General features: G+C 47.5%; 1 protein-coding gene across 11 annotated transcripts; it reads left to right on the top strand.

Moving 5' to 3' along the window:
• The first annotated feature begins 2,676 nt into the window (after nt 1–2,676).
• On the top strand, nt 2,677–17,341 carry Mbd1 (methyl-CpG binding domain protein 1). 11 transcript variants are annotated; one of them, XM_052201442.1, is made up of 17 exons: nt 2,677–2,939; nt 3,983–4,118; nt 7,900–8,014; nt 8,104–8,342; nt 8,432–8,514; nt 8,713–8,753; nt 9,106–9,252; nt 9,339–9,467; nt 9,836–9,946; nt 10,030–10,098; nt 10,619–10,786; nt 11,128–11,427; nt 11,516–11,653; nt 11,974–12,105; nt 12,192–12,253; nt 12,522–12,587; nt 16,538–16,624. In XM_052201442.1, the coding sequence occupies exons 2-16, from the start codon at nt 4,009–4,011 to the stop codon at nt 12,550–12,552; spliced, it is 1,875 nt and encodes a 624-aa protein (XP_052057402.1). In that variant the 5' UTR covers nt 2,677–2,939; nt 3,983–4,008; the 3' UTR covers nt 12,553–12,587; nt 16,538–16,624. The 11 variants fall into 11 exon arrangements, with proteins under 11 accessions (XP_052057402.1, XP_052057398.1, XP_052057401.1 ...); XM_052201438.1 differs by lacking the exon at nt 12,522–12,587 and adding an exon at nt 13,369–13,440 and having other exon boundaries at nt 16,538–16,619; XM_052201441.1 differs by lacking the exon at nt 16,538–16,624 and adding an exon at nt 13,369–15,829.
• The last annotated feature ends 5 nt before the right edge of the window (nt 17,342–17,346 follow it).

Genomic DNA, 17,346 nt, shown 5'->3' with positions numbered 1-17,346 from the left:
TAGTATTTAAGGGCTGGGCTGATTCTGAAGGAGCAACATAAAGTAAAATATGTACATTATTATATAAACAAGCCTTATGCCTATAGCAATCATCTGCACAGGAGAAGACCCATGGCTGGCTGTCTCTGCTCCAAGGGTGGAAACTATATCACTCTGTCTCTTTCATGGCCACGCTGGACCTGGCGCCTTCCTTCTACCCTGCCCAACTAGTGTCTTAGTTAGGGTTTTACTGCTGTGAATGGACACCATGACTACGGCAACTCTTTTCTTTCTTTCTTTCTTTCTCTCTCTCTCTCTCTCTCTCTCTCTCTCTCTTTCTTTCTCTCTCTCTCTCTCTCTCTCCCCCTTCCTTCCTTCCCTTCTTTTTCTTTCTTTTTTTTTTGTTGTTGTTTTCAAGACAGTTTCTCTGGGTAGCCCTGGCTGTCCTGGAACTCACTATTGTAGACCAGGCTAGCCTCGAACTCAGACTATGGCAACTCTTATAAGGACAAAATTTAATTGGAGCTGGTTTACAGGGTCAGAAGTTTGGTCCATTATCATCAAGGTGGGAGCATGGCAGTAGCCAGGCTGGAATGGCGCAGGTGGAGCTGAGAGTTCTACATTGTCATCTGAAGACTGCTTTGAGGAGACTCACTTCCAGGCAGCTAGGATGAGGGTCTTAAAGCCCTACATCCACACAATGACACACTTCTCCAATAAGGCCACACTTACTCCAATAAGGCTACACCTACTCCAACAAGGCCACATCTCCAAATAGTGCCACTTTCTGGGCCAACCATATTCAAACCATTACAAGCAGGTAACTCAAAAACCTGCTTCCCTTTAATCCTTCCATTAATTAGCTGTAGCCATTTTTATTTAACCATTAGATTTAAATTAACGAACGGGGTTTGCACAACAAAGGCTTGTGAGTGTCAGAATTCACTCACAGGCCTAGACCTTTGGGTACAGGATTTAGCATTACAGCATCTCAACAGAGAAAAACACAGGGGTGAAGGTGGGTGAGTGGGGGAGGGACCTCTGAATTCTTGGATCAAGGCCCTCTTAAACTATACCATTCTGAATCTCTAGTCCCAGAAAGAAAACAAATCCTTGTGACTTACTTCTTTCAGAGTTTCTCTGATACTAGGTCCAAACTTAAATCTCTAGAGAAAGAACTCCTGACAACTTCACAGGAAGTAATCTTAGCTGTAGCCTTCAAGATGTATCACAGGAAAGATGAAAAAGCCCCCAATCAAAAATACCTGATGCTGGCTAAGGCCTTTCAACTGGCCATAGCGGCTGCCCAAGCTCCCAGAGCCTGAGAACCTCCAGGATGGTCTAGAGGGCAATTGGGCCTGGGTCTGTCCAAACCCTCACAAACCATTCCAACCATGCCCACGGTGCCATCGACAGCAACAATGGGCCACTGGCTGTTCTGATGTCCTTTGCAGCATGAAGGTATCAAGCCCAGATTGCCCTCCAGCCTACTAGGTCTGGTCATGGGCAACTGGTGGGGCCCATGCTCCACCTGTCCAACCACTGCCACATCCAACAGGGAGGCTTGGGTAGTCATCTTAGTATCAGGGCAATCCATCTCCTTTCTTCTGGATAATGGGGCCCTGTTTTCAGTCCTGATTAAGTTTGTGGGGGACCCACCTCACTGGAGTAGCCCAGGTGTACATATCCAATGGAGCTGAAGGTAGGGAACACCTTTTGACTGACAGAGTTGTCAGTAGAAACAAGAGGGTGGTCTCAGCTTTTCTTTCTTCCTTCTCCTTCTTCTTAGAACAGGAATGACTGGATCAACAGCCCTAGGTCTATCAGCAGAACCTGGCAACAATTCCAGGGACTTGTCAAAGTCTCTTTACCCACTTCCCAGAGATGTGTAATTATTGTGCAGTGATTAACTGCTTGCCCTGGCTTCTGTAAACATGCTTATGGTTGCGTGCAAGGTGGAAGTAAGGTTATTCCTTACATAGCTACACATTCCTCATAAATGAACCGATTGTGGTTTTCCCTTTAAAACTTCCCCTTCCCTTTAAGCCTGGGTCTCAGTCTCTTTTATCTCCACCTGGTGGGTGCAGTCAGGTGGCCAGCTTAATAAAATTGAACTAACTGGATTTGACTGAGTGGTCTTTCCCAGTAGTCTCGAGTTCTCTAATTCTAACATCATAACACAGCAATGCTAAATGGAGTCAGCTTAAAGCAAAATAAACTACCTTGGTCAGCTTACCATTCTCTCCCATTGGGCCTTTGAAGAATGGGCAAGTTCTCACTTGGCCCCAGTATTTGTACTTGCACATCACGCCTCCTCCCTGGTTCCCGAGTAAGGAACCTGGCCGGGTTGCAGTGATCCTATTCCACAAAGAAGTGGGTACCAATCCTGAAGAAGGTAGTCCCAGGAACAAAGGAGGAGTGTCTCCTGGAAAAGGAAGTGCACAGGCATAATCTCGGGGTTCGCGCTCCCGCTGTTTGTGGAGAGAGAAATTAAGAGTGGGCCGAGCCAGCCAGGCCATTCACGCCCCCTTGTGTCAGCAGCGGCTTTGGAGACCAGCAGCTGGGAAAGTTGTGTTTGCCTGGGCACCGAGGAGCGCAGGCGCACAGCAGCAGAGACCCGGCGGGCCGCGGGTGTTGTCAGTGCGCAGGCGCTGAAGGTTCCCGAGAAACCGCGCGCCCGTGAAGCTGCAGTACGCAGGCGCGGAGCCTCCCCTTTGAGGGCACGCGTGACAAGGCTGCACACACAGGTGCTGGTCCTAGTTGGAGCCCCAAAGGCAAGCATTGGATTTCCGGTTCCGGGAGTAACCAACCGCCGCAGAGGCGACAACTACTGTTTTGGAAGAGGCTGCGGTGGAGGAGGAAGAAGAGGAAGAGTGGAACGGGCGGGTCGCGGAAGCGGGATCCTTCCCATGGGTCCACGGGCCTAGAGCGGAGGAAGCTGCGGGCCTGGTGTCAAGCTGGTGAGACAGCCGTGGGAGTGGCGAGAGCTCGGGAGGAGGCTGCAGGGGCTCCGAGCGCTTGCGGGGAGGCGCGAAGGGCTCTCACGGCTGGAGAAGGAACGGCTCCCTCTGAATGTTGAAAGAGATGATCGGGGGAACTGGACCGAAAGACAGAAAAGGAAGGGATGTGGCTCAGGGCATTGACAGCGGTGTCTAGATTCTGGGACTAGGATGTCGAGGAGTAGAAGAGATAGAACGTTCAGAGAGTCATCGGATCTTCGTGTTAACAGGATAGGAATGGGGTCCCAAAGCTGAGAATGCAAAGATAGGGGGGCCCGAGACAGGAGAAATAGCAGGGTTAGAATGGTGTAGGACTGGAGACTCGTGGCGGATAAAAAGAAATAGAATGTCCGATGATTGGGCGGGATGGCCTTGTTCCGGAACACAAACTGAGAAATTGGGAGGCAGGTCACTGTGGAGGAAAAAGGAAGTTTCACAAGATGATAAGAGACATGGAGAATGATACATACAGTTTAGAGAAAGTAGCTAACACTGACTGTAGGGGTGAGCAGTAGAGACGTTTGAGACAGAATGGAGAAGAGTTGTGGGTCAGAATAATGAGGGAAAAATAAGTTTTGAGGAGAGCTCTTGAACTTGAGGGGGACACATGGGAGGCTTCCAACTTGAGGCATGGAAAGAATGTGGGTAATGTTTGATCCAGTGTATGGAGGAGTTGGGGCCTCTGACACATGCAGCTAGAAACACTGGAAGACATTGGAAACTCAGGTCAAGGAAAGTTTAAATGGGCGCTCAGAACACTGAAGTAGGATCCTAGGGACAAGAGAATTAAGGGCCTCATACCCTGAGGAATGAGTCTTCTCAGACTGGGGAGGGGTAATATGCATGTTTGGAGGAGGACAGGGAGGGAAGAATGGGGCTGTTAAGTCAAAGACTGGGAGATTTTCTGCACCAAGGACATACTTGTGCTAGTCTGGGGTAAGTATTAAAGGGAGCACATGGCTTTGCCACTTTCCCCCATACTCTACCTTCTTTCAATCTTGCAGGCTTCTGTTCTGTCCCTGAAGCATCTATGGCTGAGGCCTGGCAGGACTGCCCAGCCCTGGGCCCTGGCTGGAAACGCCGAGAGGCCTTTCGAAAGTCAGGGGCCTCTTGTGGACGCTCAGACATCTATTACCAGAGGTAACGGGTGGGCAGTGGACAGTGTTCAGTGGAGTTGGACCTCACTGGTATTAGAGTAAAGGGGTGCGTTTAAATCTCTAAATGGAGTTAAAACTGTGCACATAGTCCTTATTAAAAGTTTTGTTTTTCTTAATCACCTATTCTTAATAAAGTTGATTTGATCAAAGTCAATATTCACAGTGCATTTGTGATTATTCACAGACACACATGGAACAGTTAAGAATTTGAATTGTCTAGTGCATGTATTCGGAATTAAAGTTGAACAAGCTCTCTCTCTCTCTCTCTGTCTTTCTCTCTCTCTCTGTCTCTCTCTCTCTCTCTCTTTCTCTCTCTCTAGTTTTGAAACCTGGTCACCCTTTCCACCATCTGTTTAGAGCCATATTTTTGTTGGCAAACTCGTTGTTTAAGATGACTCCCCAATAAAATGCTCAAGTATTCTCTAGTGTTCTGAGTGCAAGAAGGCTGCCTTCTCTCCTTGTCAGATAAGCTACTTTCACACATGCATTGCAGTGCCATCCGGTTGAGTGTTCAAAATCAGAAATGGTCCCCCCAGAAAGAGAAGAGGAAACGTGCTGAGATGTATGTGAGGCTGCTCTGGAAAGAACAAAAATTGTTGTAGGATATTTAATCACACTATGAACCCTGAGATTGATTATATTACTGGGGGAAAACCTGTTTTTTGTTGTGGTGTGGCTCAACCTTAGGTCAAGAGGCAGAACAAGCAACCAGTTGACAGGAAGTGAATATAAGATTATTAAAAAATTAAAGAGAGGGCTGGTGAGATGGCTCAGCAGTTAAGAGCACCGACTGCTCTTCCGAAGGTCCTGAGTTCAATTCCCAGCAACCACATGGTGGCTCACAACCATCTGTAATGGGATCTGATGCCTTCTTCTGGAGTGTCTGAAGACAGCTACAGTGTACTTACATATAATAAAATAAATAAATCTTTAAAAAAAAATTAAAGGGAGTAAGAGGTAGTCATGGGGGTGGAAAGAGAGATTTAGAGGAAGTACAAGGGAGGGACACTGAGTTTGAAGAAGGGATTTTGCATAAGTGGGAGATACTTGTTGGGCTGTCAGCTAAGAGGAAGGCCAGCTGGGTGCTTTCTCTGCCTCTCTGAGCTAGCAGACTTTCACCCCAGCATCTGGTTCCCAAGTCTTCAGTGGTAAAACCGAATGATTGGGATTTTGTTAAAAAAAAAAAAAAACCCGACAAAATTAGCATCTCTAGTACTTGATGAAGCTTCAAAGTAGTTGGTAAAGTAGCTAAAGGTGATGAAACCAATGGCTGGTAAAAGCATACTGACCAGCTTTGTTATAAGAAAAGCCAACAACATAGTGGCTGTCACCAGGGAAATTGTAAACTGTCTCAGCTGGTGCTGGCTGCCTTGTATGTTTCAGAGGATGATATGGTGTAAAAACATTGTACTTAGGGTATGTGTCCTGTACAGCAGGTGTCTTCAGAAAAACAAGAAAACATTAGCAGACAAACCTAGATAAAACATCCTCTCAAGCCGGAGGCTCTTACTCATTAGCAGTCATGGAGTTATTTGTACAAAACAAATGTTATGGTGTTTTTAAGCAGAGACACATAAAACAGGACTATTGATCAGTTGCTTGAAAATGTGACAGGCTTGCTGGAACCTCCCTATATCTCCTGTAGACGCAGTGGTCCTTGTTTCAAAACTTCAGGGTTTGTAGCAACTTCATAATATGTGATTATCATATATAATGAATATTGACTAAGTATATCACATTGAAATTTATAAGCGTGGTATTATTGATGGAGCTATTAAATTTTTTACACTCTTTCTGTTTAAGTTGCCATTTCTCTTGAAGAATGTAATAGAATTTCATATAGTTTTCATCATGTTTATAACTTTTTTCACATATGAGGGTGTATAAAAATTTCGAAACTTGTGAGTAATTGCGTATCTACAGATGGATATACATCAGATTAGTAAATCGGTTTATTGCCTGTGTGGATGCTGGTAGGAAATGTGGCACTTCTGGGCCGGCAATAACAAAGTTTCTTACCGTAGGATCAGAAGCCACGAATGCTGTGCTTTTGACATTTCTCTGAGTCCCGATTCCCATCGACTGATAAGAAGCAGGCTCAGAAGCATATTACTGCCCTAGGTACAGGGAAGGCCCCTGGTTGTCTGAGCCTGCATCACCAAGTATTAGTTCAAAACATGTCCTGCCCTTTTCCTCCCGGAAGGGGACTTTTTCTAAAGTTACATTGTTTTTACAAACAATGAGTACATGGTCTCAAGAGACACTGAATGTCTCTCACAATTCGGAAGTGAAAAGACCTAGAGTATCATCCCTCAGCATTAACTATACTTATACCTTGTTTTGCATATAGTTTCATTTTCATGTTTTAAAAATATTTCTGTTACAAACTTTTATGATTACTCATTTTTGCATGCAATACAACATATTTAAGTACTGAGAGCATGAGTAATGTGCATAGAGCCTTGCATTTGTCAGCACTGTGTAAACTCAGCATGGTGGTGTGCTTCTGAAATCCTAGCACTTGGGGCAGGGGCGGGTACAGACAGGAGGATTAGAAGTTCCAGTTCATGTTTCTTTACATAGAGAGTTTCAAAGCCTCTGGGTTAAAATGAGACCTCCATCTTAAAGCAAAACAAAATACATATTTACATATTACTTAATATGGCTATATTTTGTGTTGATTTTTACTCGTATAATTTTTAACACTAGTATTACATATTGTAAATATATTTATGTATTTAGTATTTAATTATTTCTGAGACAGGATCTCTACAGAGTCTTGGAGTTCATTATGTAGACCAGGCTGAGCTCGGAGAAATTCATCCCCTTGGCTCTGCCTCACAAGTACTAGAATTAAAGGCATATGCCACCATGTCTGGACTATTTATGTGTCTATATACAGTTACCACTAGTAATACCATCTGAGAGATCCACAGTGACACTAACTACACAAACCTAGGTGGTATCATACACAACTGTACTGTACATCTTAGCTAAATAGTCCTATAGTCATACATTCCCTACTGGACTGGTAACTTCTGAGAAACATGTTATTTAATGGATTATCATGTGAGAATCATAGGTTATAAAACAAGGACATAGGTGGTATCATTAGACAACATAATCTTATGGGACCACTACATAAACTATGGCATACTGCTCTTATGCTGAACAAAAGTCAAGAGATTAAGTCAAGCACAGGAGAGAATTATGAAATCAAGAGAAGCGGTAAACATTTAGTTATATTCGGTTACTACTAGTCTAACATATTCCAGTTTCACAGCACATTATTGTTTTTCATAAGTAGAGCTCTAATGATAAAATTGTACTAAGTTCATAAACTAGTGATTCTGATCATCATTAATCAAATATGTACCATATATCATTGTGCTGTAGGCGTTGCACCAACCTTGTTTACAGTAACACCATTGCAGATGCCTAAATAATGTTCTTTGTTATGACATTAGAATTGTTACAATATTGCCAGATAATAGGATTTTCCACTGTATTATGATTTTATGGGATTACCATCGAATATATGGTGTTATAGATCAAAATGAGGTTCACAATTATTTATTAACATTTGTATGCATGCTGGTTATTTATGTTCACATTTTGTATTCCTGTTACTTGTATTGGGGTAGAACTTGGGTGGGACACACAGACTCCAGACTGCTTCCTGCATCTCACCAGATCTGTGAGGATGTGTGAGTGTCATGTCATTGACTCCGTCTTGGTGCCAAGTCATTCTGGTTCATTCTCAGCCCCACAGGAGAAAAGATCCGAAGCAAGGTTGAGCTGACTCGATACTTGGGCCCTGCATGTGATCTTACTCTGTTTGACTTCAGACAAGGCATCTTATGCCATCCCATTCCCAAGGTACTTGATAATGTTGGTGCCCACGCTAGGGCAGTTGTGTCACATGACACCTAGGCATTAATCTACATGCTTCTTGTCTTCGTCTTCAGACCCATCCTTTGGCTGTCCCCAACAAGAAGAAAAAGAAGTCTTCTAAATCAGCCAAGACCAAGAAACAGCAGGTTGGACCACAGAGAAGAGAGCCCAGGAGAGAGACTCCATGGGAGGAAATTAAGACTGTTACTTCTACAGCTCTAGCTTCTTTACCTGTGTCTGCACCGGCACCCGCACCGGCACCCGCACCCGCACCGGCACCGGCACCGGCACCCGCACCCGCACCCGCACCCGCGTGAGTGTTGGCTTACAGTGAGCCAGGTGGCTGTGATTTGGGATTGGGATTGGGATCGGAGATGCTTACTCCTGCACTTTTCACTTTAGGTGCTGTGAGAATTGTGGAATCCACTTGTCATGGGATGGTATCAAAAGGCAGAGACTCAGGACATTGTGCAAAGACTGCCGAGGTAAAGGGAGTTAGAAGGGCCATACTGTAGACACAGTGCCAGGCTAAGCTGGAGGTTATGTTAGAGGCTTTTGGCACATCTGGAGTCAGCCTCTGAGCCCCACTCTGTTGCCATTGTACAGCAGTAAAAGTGGAGGTTAATGAAGTAGCTGAAGCCACATGTCTGAAGCCTGGTTTCCATTTCTCTCCCTTCCACCAGCACAGAGAATTGCCTTCAACCGAGAGCAGAGAATGTTTAAGGTAAGAACAATATGTCTGTGTGTAGTCTAGAGGGGAGCGGGGTGTGATAGAGCTGAGAGAGGGTTTAGGATTGATGCGTTGGTTTTTTGTTTTTTGTTTTAGATAGGAACCTATGTGTTGGTTTGTTTGTAGATCCAGTAATGGGAATTAATGTGCTGTCAGTAGACACAAGGGTGCATTTAACAGAGCACTTGTAGGAGACATCATGGCGGCCTTGGTGTTGGCAAGCTAGTCAGTAATTTCTCAGCTATGGCAAGGAGGCTCCTGGAGACTTGCATAGTAGGTGTGCAAGCCTCTGGAGAGCAGCAGTCCTGGAGTCAGGGCCTTTGACCTTGCCCTCTGTCTCTGACAGCGAGTTGGCTGTGGGGAGTGCACTGCTTGCCTTGTGAAAGAAGACTGCGGCCAATGCGCCACCTGCTGCCTGCAGCTGCCCAATGAAGTTGCCTCAGGGCTTTTCTGCAAATGTGAGCAGAGACGCTGCCTACGGATTGTGGGGAAGGTGAGTCCAGTCCCAAGGGGTGGGCCCAGGCTCACCTCAGCCCCTGGCCTTCATCCCCTGACTCCACACCTCCGGCCTCCCCACAGAGACGAGCGTGTGGCGTGTGTCGGGGTTGTCAGACCCAAGAGGATTGTGGCCATTGCCGCATCTGTCTTCGCTCTCCCCGCCCTGGTCTCAAGCGCCAGTGGAGGTGTTTGCAACGGCGCTGTTTTTGGGTGAGTCAGGCTGGAGGGACTGGTGATGGTCGAGCCAAGGCTGGAGCAGAGCTCATTCTGCTATTAAATTCGCCACCGCCACTGCTGTTGCTTCCTCCCAATCTTGGTTTTCCTGCCTCATGCCCTCTTTCCTTCTGTCCCACGATCACCTCCTTGGTTCTGCCTGCCTGCTTTTCTCTGCCAGCACGCTGCTCATCGCTTCCGAGGCCACCCTCAAGGATGTCAGCAGTGCCCTCCCCACGTTGTGGTGTCCCCCACTGTGAGTGCCTGATTGCACACCACCTGACACTCAATGCATGCTTTCCGCACTCCCTGGGTCCAGTAGCTGCCTGGTGCCGCCAAGCCTTAACTGTTCTTTTGGCTTCTAGGGTAAACGTGATTATAGTAAGAGAGGCTCGAAGGTAGCTTCTCAACATGACTCCCAAACCCCGCCACTTCCTCCACATCCTGCATCACATCACCCAGAGCCTACAGAGCTGGTAATGCCCTGGTGGGCAGGGGGAAGGCACAACCCTAAACTTACTTGGAACCTGCCCTGACCCCAGCATATTTGCCTCTGCAGCACATCAGCGACGTAGCACCCACGTCACCTGCTGAGTTCATCTATTACTGTGTAGACGAGGACGAGCTAGTGAGTGGCTCCACCTTCCCTGCATAAGCCTAGACTCTGCGGCTGCTTCTTTACCCTCAAGGAAGCAGATGCTGTGCTGGAACTAGTAGGGGGTAATAGTGAGTACCAGGGTGGTGTAAGCAATTGGGGAAGAAATTAAGAGTCAACCGCACAGTAACAGTGCTTCCTGTCAGGTGAACTAGCCTCGGTGGCTGGTGCAGCACAAGCAGGCTGAATAATGACCTCAGAAGGGTGTACAGAGTGAGGCAACAGCTGGCATAGGAAAGAGAACTCAGGAACGTCAGCAGAGTCCAGGAAGTGAGGTCTGGAAATACTGTCTCGATAGCAGATGCCGTAATGCATTGCACGTACTGGAGCAGCCTCAGTCTTAATGGTCTTTGAGGCCAACTGGCACAGTGATGGTAGCATTTGAAGTCACAGATGCTGAGCAGAGTTAGGCTGAGCCTGGTGTGTACCTAGGTCCTCCATGAGGGTGTTGAGGATGGCCCTTAGTGATGGCACCACCGTTCCCTCCACCCAGCAGCCCTACACGAACCAGCGGCAGAACCGCAAGTGTGGGGCCTGTGCAGCCTGCCTACGGCGGATGGACTGTGGCCACTGCGACTTCTGCTGCGACAAGCCCAAATTCGGGGGCAGCAACCAGAAGCGCCAGAAGTGTCGTTGGCGCCAGTGCCTGCAGTTTGCCACGGTGGGTGGGGCAGGTGGGGTTAGGTGCGTGGGCTGGTCTGGACCTGGCCCACCTCCAGTGCTTGGGAGTAGTGGGCGTGCCTGATAGATCAGCGGGTGGTCTGGTAACTCAAGTTGAGGATTAACAAATCCTGTGTTGGGGGCTAATGAGTCCAGCTGGTGCTGCCATTGCTTACAGGAGACTGAGTACCAGGCTCAGTGGTGAGAAGCCGTGAGTGCAGCACACTGTTGGGCTTGACGGGAAGTTAGCAGGCTTGCTGAGTAGGCCAAGGTGGGCATGGGTGGGTGGGAGGATGGCAGGACTGTGCCTGCTGACCACAGCACCCAATCTTTGTCTCACAGAAGCGGCTGCTGCCCAGTCCTGGGTCAGGGTCTGAGGAGGGAGCAGGATTGCCTCCACATTATACTCATCGAAAGAGGCCTGCCTCTGCTCAACAGCTCAAACTGAGCTCTCCCATAAAGGCCCCTTTGGCTGTGGTCACAAGCCCACCACGCCCTGTCCAAGGTTCAGGAAAGCGGCAAGCAGGTAGAGGCTCTGTACTGCCCCAACCTGACACAGACCTTGTGTTTTTACAAGAGGGTACCAGCAGTCTCATGCAGGTGCCTGGCACTGCTGCAGCGTTCCCAGAAGCCCCAATACAGGTAAGGCGCTCATCCTCCTCTTCCCAGCTCCACCCAGCCCTGTGCTGTGGAGCGGAGACCAAGTCTGCTGCCACCCTCCCTCATGCAGGAGGCCCAGAGCTCTGCCCCGACTTGGGCTGTGGCCTTACCCCAGGTGAAGCAAGAGAAGGCGGATGCCTCAGAGGAGTGGACAGCAGTGACAACCTTCCTGACTTCTTCCACGTTGCAGTCTGGCTTCCCTGGCAAGGTTTGGGCAGTAATGAGTGTCCTGTTGGTGCCACACAGGTAGTCTGTAAACAAGAAGGTAGTAAGCCATGATGGTGGCTCTGAGAGAGTGATAGGTGCGCTGCCTATGATCATTCTGTTGAGTTAGCCAGCATGTCTAGCAGACACCTTATTCTCCATAGCAACTAATTTTGCTTAGCTCACAGATGACTGGAGATGGTTCACAGGCAGGGAGGTGGCATTTCTTACTGATAAAAGTAAGGTCTGTCTGTGGAATGGGCTAGCTGATAAAAATCTTGTTCCAGGCTAGCCCTGTCCTAATGCTTTCCTTCCTCATTCTAGGTGGCAGACCCAGACCTTCCACCTGTGAAACAAGAGCCCCCTGGCCCTGAGGAGGGCGGAGAGGAGAGCAGGGAGGAGGATGTCTCTGAGTCAGCCCCAGCAGAGGAGACAGGAGGGCTTGGCACACCAGTGGTCAGTGCCCGGGGAGCCCCGGCCCCACCCTGACCTTGCCCCATCTCCTCCCACTATACTGACCCATAGTGTTAATTCTTCCTCAGATCACGGAGATCTTCAGCCTGGGTGGAACCCGCCTCCGAGACGCAGAAGCCTGGTTGCCCAGGTGTGCCCTGTACCATTAGTTAGGTGTGGGGGTGGGGAAGTGCTGGCCGGATATGCCCTGAGCTTTGAATCTAGGGTTAGCAATTTGATTTGGTACAGAGGGACATAAAGGTGTGCAACCATTATTATACTGTACAGCCATGGGGCGGGGATCGGGGGGAGAGGGAGAGAGAGAGAGAGAGAGAGAGAGAGAGAGAGTGTGTGTGTGTGTGTGTGTGTGTGTACTCAGCACTGTAGATTGTTCCTGAGACCCAACCCATTGGTTTCAGGGCTCTCCTCTTCGGGAAGGAACAGGACTGATGCTCCATGATGAGAATTGAAGGAAAACAGATAAAGTGAGGCTGGTTGCGACCTTCACCCTCCTTAAGAAAACCCTTGAAGAGTTAGATTTGTCATGCATTCTTACTCAGATCACTGTTTGTGGTCTTGAAGACCTTTGGAGAGTCCCTATGTGCCCATTACTGGGTGTGCTGTCCCCGCTGGTGGGAAGACTGTAGCACACAGATGGCCCTACTTGCCCAAGCAGCGGAGTTGGTTAGGGACTGGGTTTAATGAGGCCGCACAAGCTAAGTCTATAGTTAGCTAAGTGATCTCAAACGGATCCCCTGGTCCCCAGCAGCCTCTGTGGGCTGACGGGGCTGTGCCTCTCAAACTTTTGCTGTTGAGTTTAAGATGCTGTGTAGACCTGTCCTTGTGAATCTAGTCATAGAAGTGAGAACTGCCTTTGCGGTGGGAGGAGGACGCCCCATGTCACCCTGTGGTTAGAACAATGATTGGACAAAGCACCCAGATCCCTTTGTTCCAGCAAATATTTTTAACAGCTAGAAACCTTGGTAGCATACCTTGTAGATAGCAGGAGGAGGTGACTGAGATGATCGCCCTCCCCCGGGTAGAGCAGCTGGGGGCTCCTCCTGGTAACTACATTTAGTGATAGTGCCTCTCAACAGACAAGTGCTATCCTGTTTACATGCTAGTCTCTTGAAGAAAGAAATGTGACTATAAGATAAATAAGGAGAAGTGGATGGAGATACAGAATAGTAGGAAATGGTTTTGTGATGCTGTGTTTTGTACATAGCAAACCTCATTCAACAGACAGACCTGCTCCCTCTTCTCTAGGTCCAAGGACCTTAAAAAGCCTGAAGCTAAGATGCAGTAGACTGGAGGCTTCTGCTGACTGTAGGACTGAAGGTGATATTTGCAGACCGGCTTTATGAAAAACAACCTTGGTCCTCCAGGGGCTGGGCCCTGGCCTGAGCTTGAGTGTGAATCAACCCTAGGAGCAAAACCTACAAGCACAACAAAGAGCAGGCCTGCTCAGTCCTTGGACCTTAGAAGCAAGCTGGAGAGGAAGAGAAAGAGTAGAAGGCTGGTAGAGCATCTGCTCCTCCGAGGATCTCAGTGCGATGAGAAGTTGGATGGTAGGGTAGAGAAGGATAGCTGAAGCCACTACAAACAACTCACACAAGCCATCTTCATGGTGTTTGCCGGTGGCTTCTGGATGACCTGGCAGTGTGTCTGAACATTTTCTCAGGGAAACAGCAATTGCAGTGCTATGTGAATAAAGGAGGGAAAGGAACAGCTGTTTGCTGAGCTCCTCTGTGGAGCCAAGCGACACTTAACACTTAACACAGTAGTCCTTAGGAACACACTGGTATTATGCACTTTTTCAGGTGGGTAATAGATTCAGAAGAGATGAACGTTCCCAGTGTCAAACAGTTAGTGTTGGTAGAATCTAGAAACACACGTAGGCTATAAAAGCTTTGTTCTTTAAGCCACTAAATGTTATCTGCAATCTTCTGTGCAATAATGTATATTACAATAGCAGTTTCAGTGACTTTGAAAATAGCAGAGGGTCACTATGAAAACTGTAAGATATCCTTTACATTTTGCCTGTTGTGGTTTCGGGAATGCTCAGGCTGTGGGTGGATGGGTCACCTTGTTAGGCCCTGGATGCTGCAGAGGCTCCCTCTGTTCCCGAGTGTGCTCTTCCCCATGCTGGCTCACAGTTTGCTGTGCCCAGACAGTCTTCACTTCCAACAGCAGTGGTTGGAACTAAAGCTGTCAGCCTGACCCCTCTTTTCTGGCAGCTTCTTCTCGCTAATGACCTTTGTGCTTGTTTCCTGCCCTCAGCCCAAAGGTTAGGAGGCTGGGTGAATTTAGGCACTGAGTCCTGCCCAAGGACCAGTCTTGGCTCAGCCTTACCTCATTTCCCATCCTTAAAATGCCAAAAAGTGTAAAGTTTGTTATTTAGCCAGCTTTACAGGGCAGGACTGAGTACCTCACTGTATGTGTGTCCTGTGTACCCCACTGTTAGCTTCATCCTAGCTCTGCTGCTTTTGGTAATGCAGATCTAGATCACTATTTCCAACTCGCAAGACAGAGCTCTGCCACCTCTGCCTTTGCCCTGCTTTGCCGAGTTGGGTCCGGGAACCATGCTGCTCTGCAACCCCTAGAGCGCACACTTGTCCCTAGTTCCTGGTAGCCCTGACTGCTGTACTAAGGGACATGTGCTTGGGTGGCATTTGACTTGTGAATGAAGAGTCTCGACTACTATGTGTGTTTGACTAGGGGACAATCAAAAGATCAGAACCACTACAACAAAGGCTGGTGTATGCATGTTAAAGACATTTTGGGAGATGTTTTACATCATGTAATTTGTGGAGATGGTTTAGCAACCTGGGACTGTCATTTATATATAATGCTGGGACTTAAAAGTATTCAGCATGGGGAGTCAGGAAGGGTAGGTGGATGGACATATGGGAGAATTCCATGAACGAGAGTTGGAATTCAAGAAGATGGCCTGGAACCCATGCAGTGTCTCGCCGCCTCCAGCTTCAATGATGTTTGTATCCTGCAGAAGAAGTTAGTGTCCTTAGAAACATCTGGCCTAGGACAAGAGCCCAGGGAAGTTGTAGCAACTGAAGGCCTGGCTGTAGGACTTGCTGTTTCCCCATAGCAAGGTGAGACAGCAGACCAATGACAGCTTGTATGAACTGCAACATGCTTGGTGTCCCTACACCAACCTCCCAAGTGTTAAGAACAGCCTGCTGCTGCTGCTTCACGTCTACTAGCCACAGCGTCTCTGTGGATGTTCTTAACTGGAAGTATGTGTATGGGGAAGGATCCGGGAAGTATAGTCTAGTCAGGGTGACATGTTAGAAAGCCACCCTGCCATGGCTCTGCTCCCAAGGACTCACCACTCACCTGAGGATAACAACAGAACTACATTGCTGAGAAGGGAAGGCTGAAGACCATGAATGGTCTCAGCAAGTAAAGAAATGTTGCCACGCCCATCCATAGCAGTCTTGCTGGTCTCAGCTGTGCTTGTGTCATTCATCCAAGTCTTGAAAGCTTGGCCCATAGTTCTCACCGTACATGATACTGAGATTCAGAAATGGAATTGTATAAGATGCATCAATATATATTACAAGTGATAAAAGGATCTCCAGGTTATTTTGGACTTTGATGCTAAAATATAGAACTGAGTATACTGTGGAGAAGCCAGTCCTTAGAAGTTGGAAACAACTTCATCATTTCTATTTCTAAGGTGTTCTATTGTAAAATTACTTTAAAACAACTTTCTTGTTCTATTGTTTTTTATGCTAGTGTTTCTTTAGAGATGTTTGGTGGTGCTAATGGTGTTGACTGCCATGGGAAACCGGGATAGTAGGTGGCAGGATCACATCAGTTGTGTTATTTGCTCTGCTTCAGTGGGTGGCTGCAGGCTGAGGCACTGCACTTGCTGCTCCTCTCACCATGCAGTCTGCAAGGCTCCTCTAGGCCTAGGTGGGTTGAGAAGACCATCAGGTAGATTTTTAAAGCTGATGCCAGTTGCCCTGGAACAGAGCCTCTGCCTGCACCTGCAAAGCCTCGTGTGTGGAAAAGCTGGCTCCACCTCAGAGAGTGGTAAGCCTGTCTAAACCCGGAGTTAGTGCTACCAGCCCCATCAGCTGATGGTACTTGAGTGTGAGCTTAGGATGGCCCTGTGATGTCCACTGGCTGCCTTTAGGGGTCAGCTTCCTAGGCCTTCCCAGACTCACCAACAAGACTTCTGTGGTGACCCAAATCTCAGGGTGAAGGTTATGGGGCATGCATCCCCAGTCTCTGGGGTCTTTCACAAACCATGCTGAAGGGATTTCTTCCCCTCTGTAGAGGATATGCTGGGGGGTGAGGGGACACCCACCTAAAAGCCACCACTGAAGAGTACTCCGATGAAGGGGCTGCCTCTCTGGACATGGTCTGGGAGCCCAGACAGCCTCTTAATTGTTTTTCTTTTTTGTTTCAGGCTACATAAACTGTTAGCAGTAAATGAAAATGAGTATTTTACTGAGCTGCAGTTGAAAGAAGAAGTATTATAGGAGAGAAAAGCAATTATTATTAAGAGAAGAAAGACATTGCTTTGTGGCTGAAAAGCTGAACCTGGAATTCAGGAAATGGAATCCAAATCTAGAGATGTACCATGTAGAGAATCTGAAGTGGGCCGGTTACAAATAAGCACGCTAATTTGTAGAAAACCAACCTTAAATGTATATGCACGTGAATTGCACTTAGTATCTGTCAGTGACTGGCGTTATTACTCCCCTCCTGTTCATGTTCCCCTACCCCCAGCCCACTTAACAGGGGCACCACAGTAGCAATCAATTGGCTCTTAAGCAGTATAACTTTTACTGTTGCTGGGAACTACAACTCTGGTTTCCATGTATGCTGAGGACTGTCTAGTTTCTTGGACTGTATTGCCAGTTTTGCCTGGGACCCTGATTCTCAAGAATTGAGTATCTGGACTTCTGATCCGAAGCTGATTCCTCCATTCAGACTACTGCGTCCAGCCCAGCAAACAACTGCCCCGCCAGTATATCTGATATGCCCTCTTCCTGTGTTAGCCCAAAATGGGAGTCTCATTTTCTGTTCAGTGCAGTAGGAAGATTTTATTCACAGATATTACTGGTTGCGTGATATGACAAAGCACTTTGGCTTCTTGAGCCTTCTTGATTTCACTGCAAACTAAAAACTAATACCTTCAATTCTTTCAACCCTGTAAGAATTTTGTCAACCTCAAAGGTTGTTTCTGAAAATACTTTGCAAATTGTAAAAAAA

The sequence above is a fragment of the Apodemus sylvaticus genome, chromosome 13 (genome assembly GCF_947179515.1).
Source record: "Apodemus sylvaticus chromosome 13, mApoSyl1.1, whole genome shotgun sequence".
NCBI lineage: Eukaryota > Metazoa > Chordata > Mammalia > Rodentia > Muridae > Apodemus > Apodemus sylvaticus.
The sequence above is the reverse complement of the archived record's forward strand: the minus strand, read 5'-3'. Positions and strand labels throughout refer to the sequence as shown.